The 15,861-nt window shown below is 45.7% G+C and overlaps 1 protein-coding gene across 1 annotated transcript in view; it reads right to left on the reverse strand.

The window, feature by feature from the left end:
* SAMD12 (sterile alpha motif domain containing 12) overlaps window positions 1–14,006 on the reverse strand; it is a 326,901-nt gene extending 312,895 nt beyond the window's left edge. The window contains exon 1 of the mRNA XM_054590428.1: window positions 13,887–14,006. Coding sequence (XP_054446403.1) covers window positions 13,887–13,899 — 13 coding nt within the window. The 5' untranslated portion in view covers window positions 13,900–14,006. The remainder of the gene's footprint in view (window positions 1–13,886) is intronic.
* Between the last annotated feature and the right edge of the window lie 1,855 nt (window positions 14,007–15,861).

A 15,861-nucleotide genomic window follows, 5' to 3' on the forward strand; every position in this document is an offset into this window, starting at 1 on the left:
TCTCTGCTGGGCGTGTCAGCGTAACCCCCTTGTTTTGTGGCAACCAAGTAGACACTGAAGTCATCTGAACTTGGGTGTGAATCCTTACTCCATCATTTAGCACTGGTGACCTTGGGGAAATTTAACTCTTTCAGCCTTAATTTTTTCATGTAGGAAATGGAGATAATAACCACTTCATGGGCTTATTGTGAACAGGTAGGATATTCAGAATAAACAATTACCAAGATGGCCTAAACCCCCACCTACCAGAATACTCATTACTATCAACAACCAGTACAGTTGTTCTAGTGCCTACCAGCTGCTATTATCAATCAGTGCCTAATAAATGATAGCTATTGTTATTAGTTTCTTATTGGTGTTATGATTTTTTTCTTTCTTTGGTGAATATGAAGGATTTTTATATGCAGAAAAAAATGTGTTTCTAAATATTACTTTAATATAGCTACTTGGAAGACACACTTATGGAGAATTAAGAAAATACTGGGAGAAGAAAAAAGGAGAACAAGGTCTTGTTACTTGAGCCAAGGATTAGGCACTGCTGGAGAATGACATGACCACAGGCCCACGCTGGTTGCCCTCATCCATGATTTAAGAAAAATTCCTGATCCCATTTAGAACATTCCATTTACAAACCCCTTCAAAGTAGGCACTGCACCATCCTTCCCAATCACAGCAGCATTGATAGAAGCCGTAATAAAAACACTCAAGTCACCAACTTCTAAATCTAAGCCCTGCCACTAATGAGTTGTGTGACCTTGGACAAAGGAGCCTTCACATCCTCATTTAGGAAGCGGGAACGAGCGCGCCTGTTCCAGCTGTTGTTGATCAGCCGTGGCGCCAACCAGGAACTGTACTAGGGAAAGCACAAGAGCTGTGCAAAGCCAGGGCGGTAGGGTTGGAATGGCGATGGCCTTGGGGCGAGCCCCAGAAAACTCGTGGGTGCCAAAGCTACCAGCTACGGCATTTGCTCCGTTGCCAAGCAAAGCAGGTCCAAAGGCGGCAGGAGCTTCACGGGGTTGTAGAGAGACACTTAGCAAGCAACAGACCATGCATCATCAGTCAGGGAAGACCACTTATCATTAGAATCAGGGACAAGGGCCTGGCACCCTGGAAACCTAAATCTTAAGGCTTTTAAAAACAAGAAGGGGCAGGAGATAGGAAAAGAAAACGGAGTATATGTTTTTGCCTTGGCAAAAAGGTAAAGCTGGCCATGTTTACACTCAGCATCCTTTTTACCTTTCTTTCTGACATCACCCCTACTTGCTGCTGTTTTCCTGGAATCCCAGACCCAGGCTGTAGGATCAGAATTCCCTTGTGGCACCTGCTGGCTGGCCTGTGCCCCTAACCCCTGCTCCACACGCAGGCACCCACCAAGGCCTGACCTCTCCAGAAAATGACTCATGTTCTGAAAACTATACCCTCCCCCAACACTTGAAAATTAGAAGTCCTCCTATTTCATCCCTGTCTCATCTTGACTGAGTTATTACAGAATAAACGAATAGACAAGAAACGGTCAATGATCCATGTGTTCTCATAGGTCACTCTTAAGACAAAATTTTTGAGATATAATTGCTATAACAGTATATTAGTAGGTCATCTTTTAATAATGTAATTTTTAAAGAAAATTCTGAGGATGATATCTTAATCCAGGATTCCCCAAAGTGTCCTAAGTAGGAAACTGGATGAACATCTTTTATGTTTATCAAATTCCAGCTCTGCCCCTTACTTGAGGAGCGATCATGGCCAAGTTACTAACCTCACTGAGCCCCCTCTGTCACTTATAAGGGATGATAACGGTGTCTACCTCATAAGGTTTATGTGAAGATTAATAAGTTAATCGATGATAAGCAGTAAGAAGAGTGCTACCACATACTAGAGGTATTAATGTTTTTTAGTTATGTATTTATTTTACAGTTGACAACACTCCTTATCAGCACCACCCACCCATTCCAAACAGAACACCACCTTCTCCAAGAGATGATACACCTACCTAAACCTTTGATCCCTGTTCTTCAAAATCTCCCTCTCTAGTGGGTCAATTCACACAGCCCATAAACACTCTTGACTATTTTCTAGCTGGGAATAAAAAAGCTTCTTTGAACGTGTTTCCCGTGTAGGTAAGGCCCCTTGTCTTCCTACTTCCAACTCCTTACCAGGTACACAACTCCTTTGATCTTTATCTCTCTCTTCCTACCACCATTACTCCCTTCTTTCTACTTCTTTCCATTTCTATACATTTGCATCTAGAGTAGTTTCCTCATTGCCCACTTCATCTTTGAATGACTGGAATATGGCCTTGCTTCCCCGTTGACTCCTCGCCAAACCCGTGGGCACTTCCCAGCACACACCTTGCAGGCAGGGCTACAGGCGATGCCGACACACTTCCTTCCGCCAGGGCTCCCCTGCGACCTGCTTCAGCTTCCTCATCCCATCCCTGGGCCACTGCAGCTGCCTGGAGGTCACATTCCTCTCACACAGAAGCTCGCTCCCTTGCCCTCCTCTTCTCTTGCCTTAGACATGTGCAAAAAGCACAAGGCGCGCGGGAGAACGGCATTCCAGGGGAGGAACAGCACGGAGGCAGAAGGGATACGTGGTACAAGGAGAGCCCAGAACCCGCTGATCCTGGGCTCCCCGGCAATCAGGGCCAGTTCCTCAGGAGGCAGGGGGTGGACATCAGCCTGGCGCCAGAGGCAGTGGCCTGCAGGAAGGGCCCTGACTGCTGGGGAGCTGAGACGTGAGGGCATTGGCGGCGGAGAGCTCCATCAGAGCTGCGGCCAATTCTGTGTCTGCCCCTGCCACACCCTATAACCGAACCTCCCCAAATCCTACCTTTCTCCACTCTGTGAAGTGCTTCTCATATCTACTGTTCTCTGGTCTTTCTTTTTCTCTTATCATATCAGTGGGCGGGCCATTGCTGTGGGCCTGGCAGCCCCCCGATGGAGGGGGAGCAGAGCCCCCCCTCACACCAAGGTCACTGGTGTGCCCCCTCATCAGGCTGAGGAAGCACAGCCTGCCCTGCCTGTTACTGGGATACGTTTACAACCCGAGCCTTGGATCTGACTCAACTGTAAGCCCCATGAAAGAAAGGTTCCCAACCTCAGCCTTTTATCCTGCTCAGTGCTGTCCACGGTGCATACCGTATCGCAGGTGCACAACAAATATTTATTGTCCAGATAAATATGTAGAAATGTACATTCATGTGTGTTGGGCACACCAGTGACCTTGAAAGACAGCATAACACAACAGCAATGACAAAAAGACCCAAAGATCTGGGGCTCCTGACAAAGAGAAGCAAAACTATAGCGAGCCAATATTGAGATAAACACCTACGGAGAGATTTGATCCAAAAACCTAACAGAATTTTCCCTACTGAAGAGCCCAAATAAGCAATGTTTTATTATATTGTTTTTCTTAAACTACCAACATTTCCAAAAGACATAATAAACCAGGACCAAACCACCAAACTGGAACAAAACCAAAACCAGAAAGCAACACACGACAGTGAAAAAGCAAGGGCCCTGGAATACGGGAGAGTTGGCGACAAAGCCCAGTTCCACCACAAATTAGCTGTGTGGCCTTGGGGAAATCTCTTATCTTCTCTGAACCTCAAGTCTTTCAATAATTGGGTGGGAAAACTACCAATCCACTGCCTTATGAAAACTAATGTTTAGAAAGTGGGCATCAAGAGGCTGGCTGAGAATAGGCACAGAATAACATATTTCTCTTTTGTCTATTGAACAAATCGTTGAGTGCCTTCTTTGTTTCAGAGAGGGCTGTAGGCACTGGAGTTGTATCAGACAATAGAGAAGTCAAGTGCATGTTCCCCTGGAACTTATCTGATTCATCCTTAGTCCCTGTGAGAACAGAATGAAAGCCCCAGGGCTTTCCCCCATGAAAAATACACAGAACGCCTGTAGACAAGTTGTGCATCTACTTGTAAGGGGGGCAAGGATCCCACGAAACCTGTCAGTCTCCTCCTGCGATCTTAGGTTAAGGACCCAGCCCCCAAGATGTTTGCTAAGGATGGCTAAGTTAACAGATTAAAGAGGTACAGGCATACTTTCTTATATTGTACTTGGTTTTATTGTGCCTCACAGATGTTGTATTTTTTATAAATTAAAGGTTTATGGCAACCTGGAAAAAAAGTGACTAAGAACACCTGTTTCTGATTTAAAAAACAAAACGAAACAAAAACCATCCAAGGGAAAGGAGTAGGATTATGGATGTTATCAAAGGCCCCAGGAGAATCTCATCGTTAAGGAAACATGACCCAAGCAGATCGGTCTTCGCACCTGCTTTTCCTAAGCGGACTCACAGGTTATAGGGCTATAAATCAAACTCCACTAGAGCCTGGTACACATTAGGTTCTCAATAAACATTTGTAAACGTAAAATGAAGAATATTCCACTTCTAAGCTGCAGGAAGTAAATGCTATAGCCACAGAAGTTGCCTAGATGACTTTAACACCAAATGTCAACCCTACGGTTTATTAAACAACCACAGTATAAAAAGGGCTAAGTTTTCCCAGAGAGCAGAAAAGAAACCGAAAGCTAGAGTTCGGGCAGCAGAAGGTCCTGACGCACATCTGATGATCCTTGCAGATGGAAGGGGAACGCAGGGCGATGTCTTAGCCAAGGCCAGGGGCCATGTGTCCACTTCTGGGCTCCTGGCTGCTCTCTCCTCCACCGCTAAACCACTGGTCAAGGAGGGCGACAAGAAACTCCACACAAAATCAACTGCAAAGTACCTCTACTGAAGCCTGGTTCATAATATTATATTTTCACCTCCATGCAATGCACAGGCACCTTCTAAAGAAAAAAAAAAAGGCAGCAAACCCTGAACTGACATTTTACAACCTAGACAGTATACAGTTAGGGCAACCATGTATCTAGGGATCCTGTAGCAATTCCAAATTCAAATATTCCACCCCGTGGTTCCACAGACGAGTGGGAAATCCTGGAAATCCTAGTGTGTTTGCACCCAAATTATACCTCCAAGTTTGTTTTTTTTGCATTTGGACACAATTGCAGAATCCATTGTCAGGCCCTATACCCAATTTGTGGCTCGCAAAAATGTGGTCTTGCAGGTGAACTAAGCACTTCCCCCACTGTTTACAAGGATAGCCAATGAAACACCAAATTCCGAGTCAAATTCCTACAGGGCAGAAAACAAACCTGGCACCTGCCATCCTGAAAATTTAAATCATGCAGGAAACAGAGTCAACTAACCGTATCTTAGGCTTTACAAAACGAAGCCCACAACTGCCCTGGCAGGCAACACCTTTCCTTTCGAGGACAGGTAAGCTCACCCGCCCCCCGCCGCCCCCCACCCCCGCCAAAAAAAACCCCACCACCACAAAAAAAAAAAAATTAATATCCAGAACTTGATGACAAATTCTGGTGTGTGTTTGTTTGTTTTTTAATTATGAACAAGAATGTAACAGTTTTTTTCTGGAGGCAAAACCCGTGGCATTTCTAGGCTTACGTCCAAGCTTGAAGTCCTGACCCAGCCAGCAGTGTGTGTATTTGCTAGAGGCCTGCTGCTCTTCTGAAATGCAGATGAAGGAACTCACTCCTGAGAAAGTGTTTCCTCTTCATCTCATCCAACTGCCTGCATAGTCCCCATTAACATAATCCTCTCATTCTTGTGAGGTCCTCATTATCATCAGATTAATAGAGAAAAGAATCCCCGTGAAGCGCCAGGGCCGTTCCTTAAAAACTTAAAAACATACTATTTATAGGACTCAAAAATACCACTCCTAGCTATTTATGTGAGAAAAATAAACTTATGTTCACACAAAAACCTGTAGGCAACTGTTTATAATGGTTTATTCATAATTACTAAGAACGGGAAACAATCAAATGTACTTAGTGAATGGATAAACTGTGGTACGCCCATTCAATAGAACTTACTAAGAGGACTCAACTACTGATACATGCAATGATGTAGATGAATCTTACATGCATTACACTAGGAAAAAGCCAGACTCAAGTGGCAACGTAGTATACAGTATCTTTTATGTGACCTGCTGGAAAGGGCAAAAGTATAGGGCAGAATTCAAAGCAGTGGTTGTCAGGGATGGTGGGTATGGGAAGGGGTACAAGGAAACTTTTTGGAGCATAGGAACTGAACTTGACTGTGGTGGTGGTTACAAGGCAGAATATATTGTATATGTTTGTCAAAATGCAAGCACAGATGGTGGATCTTATGGTATGTAAATGATACCTAAATACCCAAATTAAAATTTAAAAAATACTAATAGAGAATAGAGTGAGAATATTTGAATAGGGCCTTGAGTTTCAAAACTAACAGTAAAACATATTAAATGATACTTCATCTTGAAAAGAGAACTAAGTTTTTATCTCCTATTAGACCAAATTTATATTATTGTAAATGTGTTCATTCTTAACAAAAACCCATTTTTTATCAATTATATAACTTCTGCAACAAGATTTATGTCAGCGGGAAAAAAACACTTATCATTTCATGCTTGGCTTTTCATAGCCCATTTATACAGATCATTTTCCCCCCAAATATTTCAGGGTATTGCTTTTCACCAAAGACTTTTCTTAATCCTTAGATGGTATTAATATTTTTTTCTTTGGTGCCTATCAAATAGCATCTTAGCCAATTTCTCTTTAATGGTTTTCTGGCCTAACTCAGCCAGATCTTAATTGAGTCACAGCTGTATGACTCCATCAGTTTTCCAATGCCACTTTCATAGGGTCCATGAAAATTTTCCTCTTTTGAAAGATCAAAAATTGCTGCATACAATCAATTTACATACATACTGTATAGTATGGTTGGGTGGTTATCATACCAAACAGAGATAGCCCAGTCTACAAAACTGTGGGAATTAGGTGACAGTAAATTTTTGGAGGGTAAAAATTATTTAAGCGATGAGTCCTTCATGAATATACTCATGTTATAATCACTTTTACTTTCCTCTATTACCTCATAACAGCAGGAATCAGATAGTTAATAAATCAAATAGCACATTTAAAAGTGAGGATTCCAGTTTCATCCCAACTCTGAGAATGGGCATTCCTTCATTGAGCATCTATTATACCAGACATTATATCACCAGAGGGCCATAAAAATGACTTAAGACACTTTAAGGGTGGCAGGAAGACAAGAAGAGGCAGACAGCATCATCACCATCATCTTGTCTGACATTTACTGAGTGTTTATTAAGCAACTACCAGAATAGAATGGGTCCTAAGAGCTTTATTGATATTACTATAACCCTCTCAACATGCCTTTGAGTATTACTGTTAATATTCCCATTTGATAGATGAGCAAAGGAGCCTCTGAGCTGTTCAGTGAATTGCCCAGCCCACACAGCAGGTGCTCGGCAGTGCTGGGGTTCACCCCGTCGGGCTGCAGAGCTGTACATTTAAAGGAAGCACCGGGAGTGGTAGGTGCACAAGGCCCCCAAAGTACAACGTGAGCCAACTGGAGCCCATGCTGCATGCCAGCTTCCCAATGAGCTGCAGCTCTGAGATTCACGTCCCAAGGCCAGTTCACAGACATCTGCCAAATAACTGAAGACTGGGGACTTGCTGGCCAGAACACCACCAAACACCTTCTGCGAGGGCAGCTGAGGAGCAAAGGAGCTGAACTTGCCAGCTGGCTCCTCCGGGCGCCGGTGCCCTTGGAAAAAGCCAGCAGAAGACAGTGAGGCGGCCTCCCTGTCACCCGACAGCTGCCGCCCCTTCGTGTTCTTCACTCCGGGAATGGAGCTGTCCAAGCAGCTTCTTGCACCCACACTTTACAAAACCCAGACTAAATATAGCTAAGTGTGCTCTCAGGAGCCAGCTCAGAGCTGGAGGAGCTGCTACATTCCCCTTCAGAAAACTGGGGAGGGATCCGCCTGGGTTGCAGGCGAGAAGCTTCCTTGTTTGATTCCTGTGATTTCAAAAGGACTAGATGCAAGATCCAACTGGACTGCAGGGAGTGCTGAAGGCTTGGCCCAGCAGCTAACAGAGCCTGTGGGAAAAGGAACGTACCAGGCATGACTCAGGAGCATCCTCACTCACTTTCCTGCCCAGAAAGGGCTAAACCACCGCTACGCCCAGACTTGGGGGGAAAATCCATTAGGTAGAACATATTCTACAGACACCACTCTGTTTTATGCCCTTTCCCCATTCCCCATCCATCACCATCGTACTGAAAGCTCACTCAAATGTTACTCCCTTGGTTCAGCTTTCCCCATCCAGCTCAGAACTCAATGATCCATTTGTTCTCAGACCTCCCACATTATGTTGCTTGGACTTTTATTTAGCACTTATATCATTCAGCCTAATCTGCTTCTCTGTCTCCTTCAGCAAAGTGGGGGATGGGGAGGGCAGAGTGAGCTAAGCTCCCTTCTTTATTAGATTTGCACCAAATGTACTGAAGTTTGTTGTACATAGGCAGCATTCTTTCTTCCTTTATAAAAATCCTCACTCAAGAATATGTTTACTAATTTTAAAGAGAAAGGGGGTGGGCGGGGGAGACCCATCTATCAGCTGCCTCCTATATGTACCCCGACCAAAAATCAAACCCACAAGCTCTTGGTGTAGGGCGACCAACCAACCGAGCCACCCGAACAGGACCACAGGGCAGCCCTCTTACGGCTTATCAACAGCAAATGCAAAATCTGCCTGAATGCCAGGGGAAGAGTGTTTGCAATCCACACCCCTACTCCTAATTAAGTAAACGCACACCTGACACTCCCTAGAGTTCAAGTACCAGCTTCTGATCCCTGGCTGCCCCTCCTGCAACAGGTCCCCACAGCACCCACTGTGACTCAGCTTTCCAGATCACAGCGACCCCGCAGCACCGGCAAAGGTTCTACACAACCTCCCTTCCTTAGCAGCAGCCCTCATTCCTTCCGGAGGATGAGTAAGGCAAGACGGAAAAGAAAGAAAGGGTGGGCTGAAAGGGTTGAGTGCGGGCTGGGCCGGGCAATGCCGCAAACAGTAGGATGAGACTGAAACTCTGTCTGAAGTGGCTGTGACGTCTGGAGGAAGAGAGGGGCGGGGCAGGATGCACTGCCACAGCAGGCCTGAGGCCGCGCTTCTCCGTCCCCAGGCAGGAATCTTCCGGGATGGGCTTCTATTCACCACGCTCATGGCCTAAAAGAGCGATTAATAGAAGCCGCTGGTGCTCGAAGGTCAGGTCTCAAGGGCTAGGGAATAAAAAAGTTAGAGAGAAGAAAAGAGGACCCGTGGTGATAAATGAAATAGGGCAGCAGGTAGTTGAACACTAATATCATGATGCCGCACAGGTAAGCACCCTCTCAGGGGGACTCGCCCACAGTCCCACGGCTTTTACAACGTCTGCTCTGTGGGTGAACACAGTTGGGAGAGCTCCTTAGGAGTGGAAGGGGCTGTGTGGAAACCGGAAGCATCCATAATCCTACTCATTCTTCATTCATTCATTCACTCAACCAGCTTCGTGCAGGGTCTACCATGGGCCAGGCTTAAGACACAGTGCCTGCCCTCAGAAAGCACCACCAAATAGAAGAGACGGGTAAGGATGATGTTCTATACAAGGAAATGTAGTTAGAAAAATGCAGGTGGGTGAGCACCAAGACAGCCATCCCCCTCCTTGCTTCATGTGTCCTACGTAGGGGGAGATCCATGAACATGGCAATTCTGGTCTCTCTCCACTCCCTCGGGGGCTGTTCTCAGAAGAGGAGACGACGATGATTTACATGCATGTCTGTGGAAAGGAACAAAGCCCAGATGACTCAGGCCTCCCTCCTTCCCCTTTAGGGCCCCCTGCCCGTCCCCCTGGATGTCGGGGTTATAGTCAGGTGCCTCTGGGAAGGTTGCTTTACTGCTGGGGTGCAACATGAGGAAGTCCATTTTATCATTCAACTCAAAGCCAGAAAAAATAGCCCCTATGGCCTTGTAATAAAGAATGTGCTTTTATGTCCTACTGTGACTCCCTGTGACTCAGTTCTGAATTCAAGCAGGGCACAGAGCCATCATTTCCAACTGCTTCTCTGCAACAAGTGTCTATCTTGCCTGCCCTTTTCCCCGGCCGCTGTTATTACTTATCCTAACAATATTTTGGTGATGGGCAGTTTCCTCACTCTTTTACAGGAGAAAAACTGTAGAACCTGAGCACCGAATGACTCATAAGAGACCATTTAATAAGCCGATTTGTTCACTTATGATGGAAAATTCAGATTCCCTAACACAGTTGTCATTTCAAGCACATAGCCTTCTGACTGAAATCTTTGAGGGGGAGGGGGGCAGGTGCCGAATATTGGAAACCACTTTTCTGCCATGTAAGAGGGGCTATTCTATTAGGTCTGGAATAGAAACACTATGCACGAGGTCTGTTTGCTCCACTTCACTTGCTTCACTTGTGGATGAAGCAAGGAGATGAGCTGCGGACAGGGATTTGGAAATCCCGTCTCTTGCTTTGTTCTTCATTTATATTTCACTCATGAAACAATGACTGCGATCCTCGAAGCGCCAGTCGCTAGTGTTGGCATAAAGAGATGAATACAACACAGTCCCTGATGAATCCACTTTTTTTCCTCTCCCTGTATGATACTGAAACCCACTTCTGTTATTAAACAATGCGTCAGTGGACACGACCGCATCGCCGTCTATCGGTGCAGCATGGGCTGCCCTGCGGTTTCCGCATGCTACCTCCCCTCCAGCGGTCCTAGTTCTCCAGCTACTTGGGGTAATTTATTACAATACAATTTTTTTTTAGAGACCACGGATGCCAGTATAATCCCAATCTGAATCAGGTGTTCTATGGCTGGAAAGCACAACTCTAAATGCCCAGCTGCCCATCAGCTGAAAGCCCTGGTCAGGCTTGGGACAGAAACAGAATGCTGTCATTAAATTCAAAGAAGAACACACAAATCAGAGTAGCCATAAAACAATAAACAAAGGGCACCTCTTTTTCATCTTAAACCCAAGGCTACAGGTTCAGCAAAATGAATGAGCTCCCTACTTGTTCTTAATACTTTTACAAGTAAAGTGTACTTTAAAAAAACAGGTTACACATTACAAAAACCTCCTAATTTGTTGCTAATTAGAAAGACGGGTGTGACTAAGTGACAGTTTACAATATAAAACACGTGCCAAACAGTTATTTTTTTTTCCAAAGAATGGGAGGGAGTACAGATAACATTTACTGAGGATCTATGTTCCAGGTGCCTTTGTATAAGCCTTTTCCTTTATTTGATCCTCACAACTTTTCTGGAAAGTAAATAGTAATATAACCATTTTTTTTCCAGATATAAAAATTAAAGTTCAGATGTTAGGTAACACATATTTCCTATTCCAGTTCATCTGGCAAAATTCCTTATTCTCTGAATCACCTTCTCCGTGAGTTTGGGGACCATGGTCCTGACTTGGTCTTGGGCTGAGAACTTTGTAGGGGATGATCATGCACTGAGGGACAATGAACATCTCTGGCTCACGAGCACAAAATACCAGCAGCAGACCCTAGCAGTAGCACCTACATATTCCAAACATGTCCTAGGAGGACAATGCCCCCTCAGATAAGAACCACAGGTCTAAAAGATTCTTTGAGTATCAAGACAAAAGACTGAAGAGAGGGGCACATCATTTGAAAAGTGCCCCCTACCTTTACATCAAAACTCCACTCGCATGTGGACTCCTATGAAAGCCCCACAATCTACGGAGTCAGTTATAAAAGCTCCTTGAATTTGTTTCCCATGCATTGCATTTCAAGAGCATCTATTGAGTACCTATTATAGTCAGGTACTGTGGGGAATATAAAGTCAAAGAATGCATGGTTTCAACCCCTGAGGAGTTACAGATTTATAGTCCAGAGAGAGAGATTAAATACGGTGAGAGTTAGGGTTGATGGAAGCACAGGTGCTATGTAGGGTGCTTAGTGCAGAAAGCACATCCCGTAGATAGGAAGGACAGAGAGCTGCAAGGGCAGATGAAAGGAAGAGCTGGGACAGGTTCCTGGATAAAGTAAAGTCTCCAAAAGACAAATGAGAGTAGCCAGAAAGGGCCCAGTCCAGGCACCGAAAACTGCCTTTGCAAAGACTGGGGAGAGGAATTATATTTGCAGCCAAAGTTTAAACTAACATACTTCCTTCATTCTTCAAGTGGTGACCCAGTTGTTGATTCAAACTCAGGATCTCCTGTTTACTAGACAGGAATGTTAACCAAATGATTCACTAGATCTATTTTCCTTGTAAGTTATCCACGGTCCAATGTATGTCCTTCCAAGGTCCTTGTTTTCGTAAGGTATGATAACCCATCAGACAAGAAATATGACTAATTCTATACTTCTTCCAGTAACCAGGAAGTTTTTGGGGACACAGAAAAGTGAGGAAGAGTTAATAATGTCATCTGATGAGTGACATGGAGGGGTGTCTGTAGATCAATTTACCCTTGGCCTCAAGCTCAGGGTGAACTTTGTCTTTTTTGGAAAAAATCTGAAGTCTTGTCTCACCATCAAACATGCAAAAGCCAGATTGTCACTCACCCTATTATACATTTGCACAGGAAACTTAGAAAAAGTCTTCAGCTGTTTGTCCTTTTCAAAAGCATGTATGCTACATATAACTAAATCACCAAATACATAAATAAATATTTTAAGTATGGATGGACAGATCAGGAGAAGTGGCTAGCAGGTGTCGGCACCTGAGAGAGCCCAAAGGCAGTAGTAGTTTCCTGAATTAATAGGAGCTGAGGGAAGGAGCTGGACTGTTACTTCAGGGTAATTATAAAGAATTCAGGGTAATTATAAAGAGTCAAATTAGCTTAGTTTTTCTCACCTGGGGCAGGGAGGGGAGAGGGAAGTAAGCAAGTCCTTGTGGTTCTTTCTTGTCTCCAGCCTACAAGGAACAGGCTCACTTCCCCTTGGCTCCGAGCCTGATGTAATTAGCAGGCATGCCCTCCTTCCCCGCCCGCCCCACCCCTTTCCCTCTGACCTGAGCCACATTCATGAACCACAATTCTGTAGGTGAACTAGGCAACCTTTAGTCCGGTGATTATTTCGTTTCATCAGTTTGACCTCCAATTTGACATCGCAACCATGTCTGGTCCACATATTTTCCCCCAGAAACTACCCTCAACAAGACAGCCTGTGTTCTGGACTAAGAGAATCTGAAATGAAAATTCGGGATCCCTCACAAACCGCCTGTCCCTGCTTTTAACCAGGAAGTTCAAAGGAGGCAGGATTGTTAAGCCAAAACTGCAAAGCCAAAGGCCAGAATTATACTAGGAAAGAGGCAGGTGGTCTTCAAAGAAATGAATTCACCCCGATCGAATAGGCTGGTTGTCCTTTTTACCCCTGGCTGATTCCAGTCCGTTTCTGTAAACTTTGGAATCCCGGGAGGGTTGCATAAACAGACAGGTGTAGGAGCACCTCCACTCTCTGGGTACATCTGCTGCCGCCCCTGCCGGGTGCACACGACGAGGGGCCCTCGATCCAATCGCAGTCCATGCTTCCCGATGACGTACCTGGCCAGGGTCGTCTCCAACGTGTCGGGGGCAAAGCCAGCATCCCCGGCCCGGCGGCCACCCCGCCGATCACCCAGCTAGACGGCCCCAGAGGGAAGGGGCAGCGAAAGAGGACCCTCGGGGCTAAGACCTCACGCCTGTCTCTCCGCATTTCCCCCATTTCCAGCACGTCGTTTCACATTAGGGACACTCTTGATCTCCAAGCCTAAAGTCCTGCGCACCTACGTGTCTTTCCAAAGCAACTCAGTAAAGCGCCTACTGGCCTTTCATGGCTCAGGTAAGCGCCCAGAGGTGTAAGACGAAAGGGCCCGCTCGCCACCAACCCCATTCCTGTCCTCCCCACGTTCCCCAAGATTCACCGAGGATGTGTGTATTGGGGTACGCGGGTTAAGAGGGAGCTTAAAATGCCCAAGCGTCCCTTACCTTCCACAGCCATTCTCTCAGAGCTTCCCTAACGCATGCATAATTTTCTTGGCCGAGATACTCCTTCTGCCCCCGCGCTCCCCCCCTCCTCGCGCTTTCGCCTCAATATTCTGCGCTCATCTGCTCCAAGACCAACCTGCCGCGGTCACGCAAAGGGAGGCTGCCGGCTCCCAGCTCCGCGCGGGGCCGCCTGGGAAATGTAGTTCCGTCCCTTCGTTCCCACCCTCTAAAACACCCCGAATCCTCCGCGGGACGCTCTCTACCCTCCACACTCGGACTGCAGCTCTGGCTTCATCCGGCCCACGCAGAGTGATCCCTCCTCGAGGGGCTCGCGTCAGAAGACCCGAAGACCCCGGGAGGTGGTAGGGACTACATTTCCCAAGATGCCCTGAGCTGGGATTCGTTCCGCACTTAGAGACCGGTGATTGAAACCTTCCCTTCAATTAGAAGGGGGTAAGCACCTGGCAGGGGTAGAGCACGAGGCAGGAGGCGGAGTGGTTTTCTGTTGTGAACTCCGGGGCTTGTTTTCTGGCCTCCTTGGCCACCCGTTTAGTGACGACAGCAGAGCCACCAGGGGGCTACGGTTGATCGCCTGGGCCAGAGAGCCGCTGCACACGGTGCTGTTGAAACTTGTTCCTCTGTGCCCTGGGATGTGTCTGGTTGGGTGAATCCTAGCAGATAATAAAGCTGGTCCTCCACGTAGTTCAGCTGGTTAACGCTTCGTACAGGGGTGGCAGATGGCATACAAGTCCTGAACAGGCAACATCCGTAAGGGATTATTAGGAGCAAAGCCTAGGAACCAGGATTCCACCTGAGGATGTCAGAGATTTTGGAAACTTTTCAGCTTGCCTGGCCTGGGACCTGTCGGTGGTCTGCGATAGGGCCTACAACGCCTAAGAATTAGTGTTCTTTCAACTGCTGAACGTGTGCTCTAACTTCGGATGCTGGGAGTGCTTTGAACACACAGGAAACAGAGTCACATGGAGGGCAATAGAATTCCTGAGTGGGTAAATCCTGATTAATCCTGATAAAACTGAGGTTAGCAACTTTTTTCCCCCTGCAGGTGGAAATACAGATTTATGGCTGGTAGAGTAAGGGAACGGCGTTGGGAATTAAACGGACTCTGGACTACAGGAAGACTTTTCAAGATCTTGTGTTCTCAAGTGCACGGGGTACCACTTCTACCCAGCCCTCGGCATTTAAGTAAATACACATTACAAAACACAAATAAACGAAAAGAAAGAAACGATTGATAATTACCTCTAAGGAAATACAAAGATCTGATTCTTCCCATTATGACTATTTAGGTTTTCTTTTTCTGTATTGGTCATATTTTTAAAAAAATTTTTTACAGTTTTCTCAGTGTGTGTGAGCACATCTCCTCCCTCCCTCCCTCCCTCCCTTCCCCTCACCCCTCAAACATGTATGTGCTTAGTCTTCCTATTGGGCATTATGACTGTGTCTGGGCCTTTAAGAAAGACCTGTGCGTATCCATTCAAGGCCCTTGGTGATACTTTAACTGAGCAAATCAAACCTGAGGCTTCCAACGTTGGTAAACAGCTGCTCATTGAGACATAATTGCCATGAGCAAAATAATTTTCCCAACCACATAGGTAACCAAGCATTCCAAAATATAGAAGGAACTGAAAACCAGGTGCTTGACTGAATGAATGAAAAAGAAAGTCATGGGATGATGAGCAATATCAACAATTCTCAACTTGTGTGTCAGCCTTTTACAAACGTACATTCCTAAGCCACACCTTAGTCTCACAGAATCATGATTTTTGAGGGTTTGGGTAGGGACAATTACATTTTAAAAACCCACAGGCAATTCTAATCTGTAACAAGGGTGAAAATCATTGGTTTGCTTTCAAGCTTTTAAGGATCTGGGTGATACTAAAGTGTGGAAATCACTGAAATCCATTTTTAATTTAAAAACCTCATTTCAGCTGAAGTCCTTCAGAGTTTTCCCAAC

Source organism: Pteronotus mesoamericanus, unplaced genomic scaffold (assembly GCF_021234165.1).
Source record: "Pteronotus mesoamericanus isolate MK-2021 breed Mesoamerican mustached bat unplaced genomic scaffold, CSHL_Meso_final scaffold_174, whole genome shotgun sequence".
NCBI lineage: Eukaryota > Metazoa > Chordata > Mammalia > Chiroptera > Mormoopidae > Pteronotus > Pteronotus mesoamericanus.